The sequence below is a fragment of the Lithobates pipiens genome, unplaced genomic scaffold (genome assembly GCF_037356315.1).
Source record: "Lithobates pipiens isolate NorthernLeopardFrog02 unplaced genomic scaffold, aLitPip1_a1.2 Scaffold_19, whole genome shotgun sequence".
NCBI lineage: Eukaryota > Metazoa > Chordata > Amphibia > Anura > Ranidae > Lithobates > Lithobates pipiens.
In genome coordinates, this window is record NW_027507764.1 from 70,230,427 (window position 1) to 70,247,101 (window position 16,675).

Below are 16,675 nucleotides of genomic sequence, written 5' to 3' on the forward strand. Positions count from 1 at the left end.
TGCAACCTGTAGATTTTTTTAAACGTTGCCTCTGGAGATTTTTAAGGGTAAAATTTTGTCGCCATTGCACGAGCGGGCACAATTTTGAAGTGTGACATTTTAGGTATCAATTTACTTGGCATAACATTATCTTTCACAATATAAAAAAAAAATGGGCTAACTTTAATGTTGTCTTATATTTAATTTAAAAAAGTGTATTCTTTCCAAAAAAAGTGCGTTTGTAAGACCGCTGCGCAAATATAGTGTGACAAAAAGTATTGCATTGACCGCCATTTTATTCTCAAGGGTATTAGAAAAAAAAAGGATAATGTTTGGGGTTCTAAGTAATTTTCTAGCAAAAATAACTGTTTTTAACTTGTAAACAACATATCTAAAAAAGAGGCCTGGTCCTTAAAGAGGGGCTCCCATTCTAAAAAAAAAAATTAAAAGTCAGCAGCTACAAATACTGCAGCTGCTGACTTTTAAGAATCGGACACTTACCTGTTCCAGGGTCCAGCGATGCGGGGGATCGAAGCCCCGCTCTTCTCCCCCCCCCCGTTCGGCGGCGCTAGCATTGTAACTGTGGGCACTCACTGCGCATGCGCGAGTGGCGTTGTGCGCTGTGATTGGCCGTGCAGTCATCTGGGACCTGTCACGTGTCCCAGATGATTCACAAGAGGGAGGGGGCAGAGCTGAGCCCTTCCTGCGCCGATTGGAAGTGATGTCACCAGCCCAGGCACTGAAGGAGGCAGACTATGAAGGACCCCCTAGCAACAGCCATTTAGAGGTAAAAAAAAACATTTTTCCAAGTTTATTTTTTATTTTTTTAGGAACATTCATGCCATTTTTTTTTTTGGATGCAACTCCACTTTAAGTGGTTAAATGTTTGTTTTGGGCCAAGCTACCCCGTTACCAAGCGATTCAGCTGTTCTACGTGAACGTGATGAACTGTAGTAGCATCAGCTCGCTCTGGAACACAGCACCACTTACTGTATGCAGCTGGTGCTACTACAGTATGATACAGCATTCTTATTGGATGAATCACTTAGTAATGCAAATAGTTCACTTGGGTCAGCTTGGCCCAAACAAACTCTGACGTGACAGGAAATCAGAACTTTTACAAAGATGTGACTGGAGAGAAGCCCAATACTTATCTTGCATACAGTTGTCCCTTAAGGGCCCAGATTGGTGCACTATGGTACCGTGCAGTAAAATGTGTAGTGCTGCAGTGCATTGTGGTGACATTCATTTTGATACAATAGTGGGAAAGGCACCTGCACTCCAGCTCACCACAATACACCTACCATGCGTTGTGTTGCATTTCAATGATCTGCGGTAAAGAACGGGTCAGGGAAGATTTTCTGTGGGTTAAGATGTTCTGCCAGTTTTTTGGGAGGATTTATAGTTCAGTAGCAGCTAATAGATGGGTAACAAAAACTGGCGATACATTGTCATTTTTCAGAAGATTCCATTACCTGTCTTAACATTGCTTTGAAGGTCATCAGCCTGAGTCTCATTGTAAGAATCTCTCCCGATTTTCCAAATGTAAAACCCTGTAATGGGGAGAAACAATCTACTTAGTCTGTATGTACCATGTCAGATTTCATTGCATTGCTGTCTGTGCCCCCGTTAGGGAGAGTCACCCTCTCCATTTGTCCTGAATATCATCAAAAACAAAAGAAAAACCCACATTTTGGGTGGGCATCAGAACACTAATAGAGGTGGAAATCTTCCAATGGGGACACTAGTTCTGGTGACCTTGGTGAAAACAAGGGGATTCCCTCACTATGGGGGGGGGGGGGGGGGGTGTCGCCTCTAACTTCTTGTTTTGGCTATGGGACAGGAAGTGAAGCAAAATTTCCCAAATGGAACACAGAGGGGGGAAAAAAAGACAGGGGTTATAACCCTCCCTTACTCCAAAATGAAAAAAAAAAGTGTTGCCTTTAGTGTTGTCCTTCAGGATTTGATACGCTTTATAGCGCTTGCTTTCCACAGTGTCAGGCAGGAGCAAAATCCTAACCAATCTGCCAGTATATAACTATATATGTGACATTTCTGTCAACTGTCTACTGTCTACTGTCAAATGTGCACAAAGCAAGGTCCATAAAGACATGGATGAGTGAGTTTGGGGTGGAGGAACTTGATTGGCCTGCACAGAGTCCTGACCTCAACCCCTATAGAACACATTTGGGATGAATTAGAGCAGAGACTGCGAGCCAGACCTTCTCATCCACATCAGTGCCTGATCTCACAAATGCGCTTCTGGAAGAATGATCAAACATTCCCATAGACACACTCCTAAACCTTGTGGACAGCCTTCCTAGAAGGGTTGAAGCTGTTATAGCTGCAAAGGGTGGGCCAACTCAATATTGAACCCTACAGAGTAAGACTGGGATGTCATTAAAGTTCATGCACGTGTAAAGGCAGGCGTTCCAATACTTTTGGTAATATAGTGTATATTGTTCGCTGTACTCCTTGAAAACCTTAAAAAATTGAAAAAAAAAGTATTAAAAATTGCCAGAACTCACCTTTAAAGCCGATCATACGTGGATCAAAATTCGGTCAGTTCAGCAGGGACCATATAAGGGCAGGGTGGTTATAAAGAAGTCGATCTACCAACTGACATCTGTACAGCCAGCCTGGTAGATTTTCCCTACTTGATCAGTGCCAGCGGCTGTAGCCAGCAGTGCTGATTAGTGTATTCTGATAGTAGGGAAGCTTCCTCACAGTCAGAAAAAAAAAATGCTCAGTGGGGAGGATTCCCCCACATGGATGGGGGAATCAAGTCATTTTTTTTTTCATTCAACCAGCTGGTTGAATGAAAAAAAAAAAAAAAGAATCATCTATGGACTGCCTAAGCCTTGTTTTCATAAACTAAGTGTCATCAAGTCTGCCCAGTTTTCTCTCGCCAAACAACTCTGACCCAGTTTACTCTCCATTACCAACACAAAGACTAATCAGTCTGTAGTCTCAAGATAGACCCCTTCCACACGAATGTTCTGATCAGATCTGCCTGTCCGTTTTTAAGGCAGACCTGATCGGAACCTCCATTCTCCTCTATGGACTTGTGTTATGATGACTTTTAATATAAGAACACTTACCTGCCCCTGGATCCAGTGATGTTCTCACCCGAGCCGATTCTTCAATTAGCTTTGGGTCCAGGCGCCGACATCTTCACTAAGGGAAACCGGCAGTGAAGCCTTGCAGCTGCCAATTGCGCATACGCAAGCCATGCTGCGTTTGGGATTGGTTCTGCAGTTTTCTGAGACCTCTAATGTGTCCCAGAAGGCTGTGAGTGAAGGAGGAACTTCCTCTCAAATCGCCACGGTGATCTGACCGAAAATGGGGGAGCGGGTACCTGTCAAAATCAGGTACCCCCCCCCCCAAAAAAAAAGTCAAATGTAAAGGAGGAGGAGGGGGTGGAGGAAGTGTGGAACTTCCCCTTTTTCCCACTTAACTTTAGGTGGACGTCATCTGATGTCCTTGGGTTGATGTGGAGATATTCAAATGATGCCTGCATTCAGATTACGTTTTTTTTTTAAGCCGGCAATTCTCTCACATGAAAAAGCAATCGTAGCGGCTGTTCCCACATCAGGAGATGCATATCGTGTTTACCTGAAGGAAAAATGTGATAAAGGAAACTCCTCCAAGTCCCAGGAACAGCAGGCAATACAGGTTACTTCTGGATCTCACTTCATTAGGGTCGTCATATGTAAATACCTGAAAAATAATTTCACACTATTAGCTAATTACTTTAAGATTGAGGGTTTGATTCGCTTACGTTTACCGCATGTGATAAGGGTATCATATTACTCATTGCATACATTTTTACATGCAGTAAGTTAAGTACAATTCACAAGAAAAAAATAAAAAATGACGGTTTTGCGGGGAAAAAAAATAATTGTCTGTAAATATCACAAAAAATAGTGCAGAAATCTATTAAGTCCAATAGACAGTTTTCCTTATTAAGGAAACTGGAACTAAAAAAAGGTGCGATTTTTAACACCACCCTTTTGGTGGCGGTAACCAGAGCGGTACCAGAAAGAGGGGCCTATTCAAACCCTCAGAAAGATGCATTCCACCCACCGAGAGCCTAATTTAACCCACAGGAGACTCACAAGAAGGGGTACTATTCCACCCACAGAAAGGGGCACTATTCTACCCACAGAATACCCACAGGAAGGGGTACTATTCCACCCAAAGAAAGGGGCACTATTCTACCCACAGAATACCCACAGGAAAGGGTACTATTCCACCCACAGTTAGGGGTACTATTCCACCCACAGAACACCCACAGGAAGGGGTACTATTCCACCCACAGAAAGGGGCACTATTCCACCCACAGAACACCCACAGGAAGGGGTACTATTTCACCCACAGAAAGGGGCACTATTCTACCCACAGAATACCCACAGGAAGGGGTACTATTCCACCAACAGAAAGGGGCACTATTCCCCCCACAGAACACCCACAGGAAGGGGTACTATTCCACCCACAGAAAGGGGCACTATTCCACCCACAGAACACCCACAGGAAGGGGCACTATTTTACCCACAGAAAGGGGCACTATTCTACCCACAGAATACCCACAGGAAGGGGTACTATTCCACCCACAGAAAGGGGCACTATTCCACCCACAGAACACCTACAGGAAGGGGTACTATTCCACACACAGAAAGGGGTGCAATGCTACCTTCAGAAAGGGGTCTAATTCCTCCCACAGAACATCCACAAGAAGGGGTACTATTCCACCCACAGAAAGGGGCACTATTCTACCCACAGGAAGGGGTACTATTCCACCCACAGAAAGGGGCACTATTCCACCCACAGAACACCCACAGGAAGGGGTACTATTGCACCCACAGAAAGGGGTGCAATGCTACCTTCAGAAAGGGGTCTAATTCCTCCCACAGAACATCCACAAGAAGGGGCACTATTCTACCCACAGAACACCCACAGGAAGGGGTGCAATGCTACCCTCAGAGAGGGGGTCTAATTCCACCCACAGAAAGTCGATACTATTCCACCAGCTGTGGACACACAAAAATGTGGCATTATACACAAGTACACACACGTATTTTTATTGTTTTCTTTTTATATAATCAAAAAAGACATGACGTGCAGTGCAAATTAAATACTAACATCGGCTGAAATTTAACATCAATTTTATATACATATATATATATATATATATATATATATATATATATATATATATATATATATATATATATATACTTTTTTTTTTTTTTTAAGAAAACGTTTACAAAAGTGCAACAATGGAGTATGTCAGCCGTGACAATTACTCCACTTAGAAGTGACCACTGTAATACTTTTGGTTATATACACCATTACCAACAAGTTAAACTTGGATAGGAATATGAAAAATAAATATAAAAATGTTTAAAAAATTAAAAAAAAAAAATTAAGTCCAGCTTTTGTTTCCACATTATGAACATAGGCAACAGCACAGAATTGGGCAAAAACATAGAAAAGAGCACTTTTAACAGGCCATAAATTTACAAAAAAAAATAAACATTTTTATGAAGGTATGGCACGGTGGATTTAGTAAAGGAGCTTGGATTACCAAGGTAGCTCAAATTGTAATGCCTTCATTCAAATACAGAGTACTGTAAAAAATGTTAGATCAAAAAATTGTTTTTTGCAAAAGAAAAATAACAAAACATGTTAAAAAGTAAAATATTATAAGGAAATGACCTTAAGCAACCCTTAACTACTGACACCTGTGATAAATTACCGCATAAGAAAATGCGACAGTTACTGAACAATCGGAAAATACCGCATTCGTTATTTAACATGAAATTTTAGTGGATTGAACTTTCACAACTGATTTACCGCATGCTGTAGGCCCCTTGGTAGCCTCTCTGACCAGTTTCCTCCTGGCTCTTTTATCCAATTTGGAGTGACGTCCTAATCCAGGGAGGACCTGTGTTGTACCAAATACCTTCCACTTCTTAATAATAGACTTCACTGTGCTTTGATAAAGCCTTTGACATTTTATTGTATCCATCTCCTGACTTGTGCCTGTCCACAACTGTATCCAGGAGATTTTTTGACAGTGTCTTGCCACCCATAGTTGACTGTTTGCTTCAGTTGCAGTACCAGGGACTGAAATGCTCCAGGAAAGCTCTTTTCATGCTGAACTAATCAAAATGACCACAGCTGATCACAGTTGAACGTCAAGCTGGTTTTGTGTGCTATTGAAAAAGTGATTAGCTACACCTAATTGAGTTTACAATTCATTTTTAGGGGGTGATCCTTTTTCGAACTCAGTGATTCCCTTTTTGAATTTTCTTTATTTTGTCTGACAAGTCATATAGAGGCATAAAACAAAACCTGTGTCTGTCTTCGTTTCAGGCTGCGAAGCAACAAAATTATTTTAAAAGGGGGGGTGATTCTTTTCTATACCCATTGTGTATAAAAAGAACAATTAGGGCTCATTCACACAGCACATTGAAGTAACATGCAGTAAAGTAAATGTGTTACTGCAATGCAGAATGCACATGTTGGTATGCTGTGTTAATTAACTTTGAATGGCCCTCTAATGTACTATAGGGTCTCTCATAGTGCACCACAAGATACGAAGTGCGTTGCGGTGAAGTGCAAAAAAAAAAAAAAAGGGCAGCGTGTCCTAAATTTTTGTGCATTGAGGTGTTTTACAGCCTATTCATTTTGAATAGGCTGCCAAATGCATTACAATTCAAGCCATGCAAACCCTTGTGTGGTGGCACAGTATTTTCAGGTATGAATGGAACCTAAACGTCCTTTTGCACCAAATTATATTGCGGAAATGCATTTGCCATAATGTGCATTGTCACGCATTGTAGCACGCTGAGCTAAGGTATCCCATTCATTTACCTTTGGCGCCAACACAGGAAAAGTCACTCCTGCAGGATTGTTTTCACCACAATGCAGTGATGCACTCTAACGCAGGAGCATTGTCTATGTACATTGGGGTGTTACAATTACTATAGTTCTGCTTTAATACTAGCAATAACCAGTACCCATTTAAACAGACTGAAACCTACTTCAAATCATTCATAAAACGATTTAATTACTTAAAAATATTAAAATCTGTACGCACCGTGATAATTCTGGAGAATATAATGGCAAAAGCTGGCTGGGTAGCACCATTGATAGCGGCACAGATTATTCCCACCACAAAGTAAGGCCATTCAGGTTTGTTCAGCCTCATAATCTTAAAGAATGATACCGGTGGAAGTTTTTCAGCCTGCAAAAAAAAAAAAAAAATTGTTGTTATCATACTGAAATTCTTACTGAATGATTTACTCCCAAGCTGCATTAAGTTATCTAAAGCCAATGCAAAATCAGATCAGTTATCAAAGGGCATAAGCAGTGGCAGCCACTCAAAAGGGGCACAGGGGCGCCACCCGCCGAATCAATATGCTCGGCCCCTAATCTCCCCCCTTCCACCCTACAGAGCCATTCACTGGCAAGCTCAGTGTACTGCTGTTTATCCTCCCTCCAGCTCTTATACAGTTGAGAAAAGGGGAAATGTGATCACTTATTAAAGGGAAAAGAGGTATTTATATATTTTTTTATAACTATACAAAAAATGTTGCCTTTCATTTCTATTTTAAACTGAATGGGTTGTTTTACGAGGTGATGGCATACAATCACTTTAATTTAACAAATTAATCAGAGGCTAAAAAAAGCAAATTTTTTTCCATCATGCACATCTTTAAAGGAGAAATCCAGCTTGAGCTCATTAGGCTGGACTTCTCCTATGGATTACAGTAGTGCAATTAGTTTTGCACTCCTGTGACCCATTTTCAGCAGAGAGCGGGCTGCAGCAGCCTCTCTGCTGACGTTGCAGGAATTAGTCCAGGCACCATATCATCCCGACAATAAAGTCTGGATCCGCCAGGTGCCTGGACTGATGTCTGTCTCAGCCTCTCAGCCAGCAGATAAGAGCCTGAGATGGCCGCTCCCCGCCCCCTCCACAGCTCAGCGCTCCAGTGAGTCCGATGGGGGGGGGGGGGGGGACAGAGTGGAGAGATGCTGATTGACAGTCAGCAGCTCTCTGCTTGTGGAGCTGTGAGAATCGAGCCATCTGAGGTGTTCGATCACTCGGATCTCAGTGCAGAGGCACCGGGGGACAAATACAGCATCGGAGCAATGCTGCATTCACCGAGGTAAGTATGAAATTGCAAAAAAAAAAAAAAGGGGGAAATTCTAGGCAACATGTATAAACAATCAATAGTCACTTTATGCTAACCATCTATCACTGCATTTATGCTAGAAGGTTTATTCAACTCTCTGTAATCTAAGCCCTTCACTAGCATTTAAAAAAAAATATATAATAAATATTTGCCTTTGGGTTTAATGCTACTTTATGAATAAATGGCAAGAGTAAACATGGCTGTGGATCGCCACGTGTAGCTGTCCTTGGAGATCCAGGATATCTAGTTCATCTAGTATTAGACCAAGCGCTCTAGGCTACATGTGATAAATGCGAAAGCCTGATACAGCCAGGACTAGATTTGTTCCATCACAACATATTTCCACTGCTAGACCTCGGTGGTATTACCTCTCCTTACATCGCTTCGATCGATGCTCACCTCCTCTGTATCATCTTCAACTGTCATCTTCTCTTCCTTCACAGATGCTTTCTTGAAGCTGCTTTGCCGACTGGACTTCCTCCGTGTTAGCTTTGTTTCGCTCAGTTTGTGCTTATCGTCAATCTCCTCGTAAGTATTCTCGTCTTTTTTCTCCGCTTCTAATGTCTGGGAATAACAACAATGATATCAGCGGGCAACTTGGAAAATTTGTGACTAAGCTGAATGTGACAAAGATCTTGTGTGCGAAGAGAGAAAGCGTGAGGAAAGAAGAGAGAAAGTATAAAAGAGAAAAGAGAAGAAGAGCAGAGAAGAGAGAAGAAAGGAAGATAAGAATGCTTGGGCGGGGGGGGAGAAAGAGGGAAGGAGAGGAAAGAGAACCAGGGAGAAAGAAAGGGAAAGGAACGAGAGAAGAGAAGGGAGAGAGAAGGAAGAAGAGAATGATGGGGGGAGAGAGAGGGAAGGAGAGGAAAGAGAACCTGAGAGAGAGGAAAGAAGAGACAGGAAAGGAGAAAGAAAAGAGAAGGGAGAGCAAAGAAAGAAGAGAATGGCGGGGAAGAGAGATCGAAGGAGAGGAAAGAGAACCTGAGATACAGAAAGGGGAGGCAGGAAAGGAGGGAGAAAAGAGAAAGTAACCAAAGAAGGGAATGAAGGAGAAGGAGAGAAAGGGAAAGAAGAGTCAGGAAAGGGGGAAGAGAACGGATAGAAAAGGAAAAAGAATAGCAGGGAAGAGAAAGGGAAGAACAGGAAAGACATCCAGAGAGAAAGCAGAGGCAAGAAAAGAGAAATAAAGGAGAAAGAAGAGCATGCGATAATGAAAATGTAAATGTACTATTGCTTGTATGTGTGTCAGTGCCATTGTGCAGCTCTTGGAACTAGATACAAACTAGATACAAATGAAAAGATGTCCACAGATATGCCACAGTTGGGCTTTGTTGACATGTGCCGTTAGGGGCAATAAAACCAACATTATTTGCATCCAGGAATACAAATTCCACTTACTTGCATGGTGACCAGGTTGTAATAAACTCCATTAGTTATCTTCATCAGTTCACTATGAGATCCTTGTTCACAAATGACGCCTTCATTGAATCCAGCAATAAGGTCAGCGTTTCGTACTGTGGACAAGCGGTGGGCTATGACAATGGTTGTCCGGCCTTCTCTAGCCTGGGATAAAGGATGAATATTTTGTATTATTCCCAAAATAATTTTTGCCTGTTATGAATTATCACGTTTATAGCTGTAGATGCCGTTTGTTTAAGATTTTAACTCCAATACTGTTTTTGCTATAATTTCCAATTATCTCATGGCAAAACTTTAAGACTACTGACCATTTCCATTACAGTCCAACAGTTCATTTAGGTTTAAAGGGATTGTAAAGGTGGACATTTTTTTTTTATCTTTACACAGTCTATACATTAAGATAAAAAAAAAAAGTCTGCTGCCCCCCCCAGCCCTCCCTAATACCTTTATCCTGTGATGTTGCAGAAGTGTCTGGGACTCCCCTCCTCATTGGCTGAGACAGTAGCGTGGCGCAATTGGCTCCCACTGCTATCAATTAAAGTCAGTCAGCCAATCAGAAGAGAGAGGGGACGGGGTCGGGTCACGGCTCTGTGTCTGAATAGACACAGGGAGCTGTGACTTGGCTCAGGTGCCCCCATAGCAAGCAGCCTGCTGTGGGGTCACTCAACAGGAGAGAGGTGCCAGGAGTGCTGAAGAGGGACCCGAGAAGAGGAGGATTTGGGCTGCTCTGTGCAAAACTACTGCAAGGTAAGTATACCATTTTTGTTATTTAAAAAAAAAATGAAACATGGGACATTACAATTATTTTAAAGATGAATTCCAGGTATGGCTATTTTATACATAGTTACATTGGTCCAGCTTGAACCAATGGGAATATGCATATACCATACCTGGCCGATGCCCCTGGAAAGTGGAAATCACTGAAGTAGACACCGATACTCCAGTGATCTCCACTTGCTTCAAGGTTCTGTGGCGAGCATCTGCCCTACTGCATTCTGAACACAGGAGGTTGGCTGCTTGGCACAGTGGGCATTCGGAGAAAGCTTTGCATTCTCTCAATTAATGCAAAGCATTCTCTGATTGGACAAGGTAGAAAGCATGAAGTCAGAGGACCCTTGGCTTCTATGTGGAAGCAGTGGTAGCTCTGCAGAGGTCTGAAACACCCACTTCCCACTGAGTTTTTCTGCAACCTGTAAGATGCATTAAATAAGATAATACAGATAAAATACTGCCAATCAGAAGTTCAGTACAGCCAGTACAAGACTGCAATTTAGAGGAATAAGGGCTAGAAACAAGATGTACAGGAAGAGAACGTGCTTGCTTTAAGCGATGCCTTAAGCGATGGGTTGTAAGGCTACAATTGAAGCTTATAAAGTGGAATTCAAAGCTAACACTAACTATTCCAAAAAATATACCTACCTTTCCTGCCTAATCTGTTTAAAAAATGATCTGTGTACTTACCCGTTCCAGTCCGTTCAAGTGATCCTGCAGCTCTGGTTCCCCTTTACCATGGAGCACACAACAACAGCTGAGAATTCCTGGAGCCGTGACGTCACCCATAGGCTCCCATTGCCCAGCCATTGTCTGTGAGCCCTCCTGTCCCCTGCAGCCACCACACACTGACACGGAAGAGCTGGAGCTGCGGGATCATCTGAATGGACCGAACAGACTAAAGAACATTAAGTATATAGATCTTTTTTACACAGGGTAGACATGATAAATATCCTCAAATCTGGAGCTGCGCTAAAGTAAAAAATCTACTGACGTATCAAAGATTGAATACATATACACCATATAATAAAAAAAAAAAATGGTGCCCTGGACAACGTCACCTATGACGAAACCCATAGGGCAGAGCTACGTGCTGACGTCATCGCGTTTTCACAATTCTGGAAGTGCGAGTGTTTGTTTTACTGCCAACAAGCTACTGTTTAGTACTATTATTCTCATCTTGATGTAAGTGTAATTTTAACATTATAAACAAATTATATAAAAGGGTTTTTTTTTATGCTATGGGAGCACTTTGTTTTCCATGTTAATATATAATCAGATGAGAGGATGTTTGGTAGAGAACCATTATTGGAATCCTGGTCCCCCGGGACAGAATGTTTGGAGCCATTTGCTGATAGTCTTTGATTGGATGATTTTGTTCTGAGACCTTATGACCTGTCTAGAGATAGAAGGTCATATACAGCGTAAGAGTGCAATTTTTCTATAAGACCCCTTTCACACTGGGGCACTTTGCAGGCACTATAACGTTAAAAATAGTGCCTGCAAAGTGCCCTGAAAGAGCTGCTGCTGTCTCTCCAGTGTGAAAGCCCGTGAAAGCGGTGCGCTGGCAGGACACTAAAAAAAGTCCTGCTAGCAGCATCTTTGGAGCGGTGGAGGGGTGCATACACCCCTCCTTCACCGCTCCTGCCCATTGAAATCAATGGGGCAGCGAGGCTATACCACCAGCATATCGCTGCTGCAGCAGCACTGTGCGTGGTTTTAACCCTTTCTCGGCCACTAGCGGGGGGTAAATGCGCCCCACTAGCGGCCAAATAGCGTCGCAAAATTGCCATTAAAGCACCGCTAAAAATAGCACCCACTGCCCCAGTGTGAAAGGGGCCTAAGAGGTGGTGGTTCACACAAGGATACCAATTTCATTTGGAGAAGAATATTCACTAATTCAATTAGCATCCAAGAGGATAACTTCTGCATTCACATGGACTTTTCATGGACTAATGTCCTCTTCTTTATTTTTATTATATAATGTACGGTATATTTATTCAATATATGATATGTTAATTTTTGGGGAAAAATTACTGCTTTACTCATTTCTGATTTTGTAAATACATTTTCTCTTTGGTTATTTATTTTGATCAAATACACAAGCGCAGTTTTCCCCAAAAATTTCAGACAAGATAGTTAGGAGGAGGGTAGAGGGAACATTTTCAGGACTAGTTGGTGTAAGGCAGCCATACACGGAGCAAATTTTTTTCCTACAACCAAGCGTTGCAGGAAAGAAATATGCTCTATTCTCTCATTAACAGACAGTGTTGATGTGGCAATCCCTCCTGCTGGGCCAATGTCTATTCCCGACCGGGGGGAGAAGGTGAGGAAGCCATCCCGGCCAGGAGAAGACAGTGGCAACATCGCGCAAACAAAAACACAGGACGCGTATCGCCCAAAAGAAGTTCTGGCGACACGAGTCCCCCTATTTTGTATGCGTGATTTTGCTGAGATTTGTGGCGCGAAGTTCGCTGCAATATCGCACCTCATTTGGGGTGCCATTGAGAAAAAATGGCATCTCAAACGTGTCCGACGTTTTGCCACGATTCTGAATCGAGGGCAGAATCCCATTGATTCCCCCCACGATTCAAATTGCCCAGGCGTAAATGGAGCCTTAAAGTGGATGTAAACCCTCACAAATACCCAGTAAAGCAAATAGCCTCAGATGATACACAGAGATGAAATAAATCTCCCTACATAAGTTTGACATGTATACCTGCTGTCTTCAGCTTTTCACATTCTTTAGAAAGTGCACATAGTGATAGAAAATTTTCTTCCTGTTTCAGCAGTGGGAGGGGAGTCTGGGTATACACTGTGTGTGAGCTGATTGAAGAAAAGGACCCCCCTCCATATAGACAGAGGAACAAAGAAACGTGCAGAGCTGTGCTGTGAATAGACAAGCTTTCTGCTTATCTATCTCTAAGTTCCCTCCCTGACACAAATTTCCAGCTGCTCTTATCTCCTGTGTCAGAGAACTTGTCAGACATTCTCATGCTGATAACAGAGCATCAGAAAGACATGGCACTTAGGGCTTTGGACAGAGATAAGTAAACCCTACAGATAAATGTGCCCGGGTCAGTTTATGAATGAAGTTTACATCCACTTTAAGCAATGGAGAGTGCTGAACAGCACATAAAAGAGCATGTGAGAATTCCCTAAGGAAAGACTCTGATCAGAATACAGAAAGGATTTGAATCAATACCTTATCCAGGGCTGCCTGCACCTTGGCTTCACTCTCTGTGTCCAGAGCGGAAGTGGCTTCATCCAGAAGGAGAATTTTGGGGTTGCGGACCAGCGCCCGTGCGATGGCGATCCTCTGCTTCTGACCTCCGCTCAGCTGAGTCCCTCTCTCCCCGACAAGTGTGTCCAGTTTCTGGAAAAGCACACAATCACATATATAATTATACATGTATAGTTAATAAACATTTCACTGTCATAGGCATTGTCATAAAGAGCACACTTTAAAATGAACTGTACATTTACAAGGCATATTAGAGAAGTAGTAAATCTGACATTCAATATTCCAGGTGCATGTGTTTTACATGAGATGGATTAATTCATCACTAGTGAATTTCTGGTGAAGGTGACATTTACTGCTTCATAAATACAAACCTTAAAGCAGAACCATATATATATATATATACATACAGTGGGGCAAAAAAGTATTTAGTCAGCCACCAGTTGTGCAAGTTCTCCCACTTAAAAAGATGAGAGAGGCCTGTAATTGCCATCATAGGTAGACCTCAACTATGAGAGACAAAATGTGGAAACAAATCCAGACAATCACATTGTATGATTTTTGAAAGAATTTATTTGCAAATTATGGTGGAAAATAAGTATTTGGTCACCTACAAACAAGCAAGATTTCTGGCTCTCACAGACCTGTATCTTCTTCTTTAAGAGGCTCCTCTGTCCTCCTCTCATTACCTGTATTAATGGCACCTGTATGAACTTGTTATCAGTATAAAAGACACCTGTCCACAACCTCAAACAGTCACACTCCAAACTCCACTATGGTGAAGACCAAAGAGCTGTCGAAGGAAACCAGAAACAAAATTGTAGACCTGCACTGGGCTGGGAAGACTGAATCTGCAATAGGCAAGCAGCTTGGTGTGAAGAAATCAATTGTGGGAGCAATAATTAGAAAATGGAAGACATACAAAACCACTGATAATCTCCCTCGATCTGGGGCTCCACGCAAGATCTCACCCCGTGGGGTGAAAATGATCACAAGAACGGTGAGCAAAAATCCCAGAACCACACGGGGGAACCTAGTGAATGACCTGCAGAGAGCTGGGACCAATGTAACAAAGGCTACCATCAGTAACACACTACGCCGCCAGGGACTCAGATCCTGCAGTGCCAGATGTGCCCCCCCTGCTTAAGCCAGTACATGTCCGGGCCCGTCCGAGGTTTGCTAGAGAGCATTTGGATGATCCAGAAGAGGATTGGGAGAATGTCATATGGTCAGATGAAACCAAAGTAGAACTGTTTGGTAGAAACACAACTTGTCGTGTTTGGAGGAGAGAGAATGCTGAGTTGCAACCAAAGAACACCATACCTACTGTGGAGCATGGGGGTGGCAACATCATGCTTTGGGGCTGTTTCTCTGCAAAGGGAACAGGAAAACGAATCTGTGTAGATGAAAGAATGAATGGGGCCATGCTCCCATCAGCAAGGGCATTGAAGATGAAACATGGCTGTCTTTTCGCATCAAAATGGTCCCAAACACACCACCTGGGCAATGAAGGAGTGGCTTCGTAAGAAGCATTGCAAGGTCCTGGAGTGGCCTAGCCAGTCTCCAGATCTCAACCCCATAGAAAACCTTTGGAGAGAGTTGAAAGTCCGTGTTGCCCAGCGACAGCCCCAAAACATCACTGCTCTAGAGGAGATCTGCATGGAGGAATGGGCCAACATACCAGCAACAGTGTGTGGCAACCTTGTGAAACTTTACAGGAGATTACATAAAGACTGATGCAAATATGACTGCTATTTATACGTAAAAGTGCAAAATAACAAATTGAAAGGAATCTCAGACAATACACTTGAGACCTTTCTAGAGGAGAATGACGCAAATATGAATACTGCCCTGTTGTATTGAATTGTATTATAACTATACTGTTAGTGCTATATAAATCATGTATAATAATGATAATAATATTGTTAGATATTCTCCTCCAAATAAAAGAATAAAGAAATTACATCTGGAAGCTTCATGATGAAGCTGTATGCGTTGGCTTCTTGGGTGGCTCTTATGATTTCTTCCATTGTGACATCCTCACGGCCATATCGGATATTCTCAGCAATGGTGGTATCGAACAGGATTGGCTCCTGGCTGACCACACCAATAATCTCCCTTAAGTATCTCAAGTTTAAGTTCCGAATGTCTTGCCCATCTATTGTGATCTGCAAGGATGAAGCACATGTTCAAAGTAAAATAACAATAAAAAAATATATATAAATAATTTTTACTAATAATTTTTTCTTTTCATTTTCGAAGAGTAGAACCAAGTACAGCAATATTTCACTACAGTCTCAGTCCTGTCTTGTTATATTATGTATTCAGCATTGTGCTATATTGAATAAAAAGCCATAAATCTCATGAGCATATGAAGAAAGTTGAAGTTATATTCTTCAGGAATGGCTGAATTTAGCAGCATTAGTGTTTTCTGGTTAACATTAACAGTATATGGATTCTTTGAGGTTAATTTACTAAACTGAAGGGTGAAGTTCTGCATAGAAACCATTCAGCTTCTATTTTTTTTTTTGTCAAAGCTTAACAGTACGTTCGTCCATGGACGTCCTCCTTAAACCCCGCCCCCTGGGGCGCACATTGGGAGCGCTCAGTGACTGCTGTGTCCTTTAGACACAGCTGATCACAGATCACAATAAAGGGCCAATCACAGCGGCCTTTTACCATGTGATCAGTTGTGTCCAATCACAGTTAATCCCATTTAAACAGCCTTGCCAGTTATTGGCAGTCCTTCCGGTCAGTGCAGCCTCACCAGCGCAGATCAGTGAAGAATAAAATTACTTATTTGCAAAATAAATTTTCAAAATTTTTTTATTTGTTTAGCAAAAAAAATAAAAACCCAGTGATGATTTAATACCACCAAAAGAAAGCTCTATCTGTCTCATTATAAAAATGTAATATGGGTACAGGGTAGCATGACCGCACAAGTGCGACAGCCCTGAAAGCTGAAAATTGGCCTGGGCAGGAAAGGGGTTGAAAGTGTCCAGTATTGAAATGGTTAATTGAACAAGCTAAAGTTAGAAGCTGATTGTCTACCATGCACAGC

At 42.2% G+C, this 16,675-nt stretch overlaps 1 protein-coding gene across 1 annotated transcript in view; it reads right to left on the reverse strand.

Moving 5' to 3' along the window:
• Window positions 1-16,675, reverse strand: part of LOC143996052 (ATP-dependent translocase ABCB1-like) — a 124,510-nt gene that overhangs the window by 19,942 nt on the left and 87,893 nt on the right. The window contains exons 13-19 of the mRNA XM_077490861.1: window positions 15,579-15,782; window positions 13,579-13,749; window positions 9,582-9,746; window positions 8,583-8,747; window positions 7,085-7,231; window positions 3,595-3,699; window positions 1,455-1,532 (exon numbers count right to left, since the gene is read on the reverse strand). Of these exons, the coding sequence (XP_077346987.1) occupies window positions 1,455-1,532; window positions 3,595-3,699; window positions 7,085-7,231; window positions 8,583-8,747; window positions 9,582-9,746; window positions 13,579-13,749; window positions 15,579-15,782 (1,035 nt within the window). The remainder of the gene's footprint in view (window positions 1-1,454; window positions 1,533-3,594; window positions 3,700-7,084; window positions 7,232-8,582; window positions 8,748-9,581; window positions 9,747-13,578; window positions 13,750-15,578; window positions 15,783-16,675) is intronic.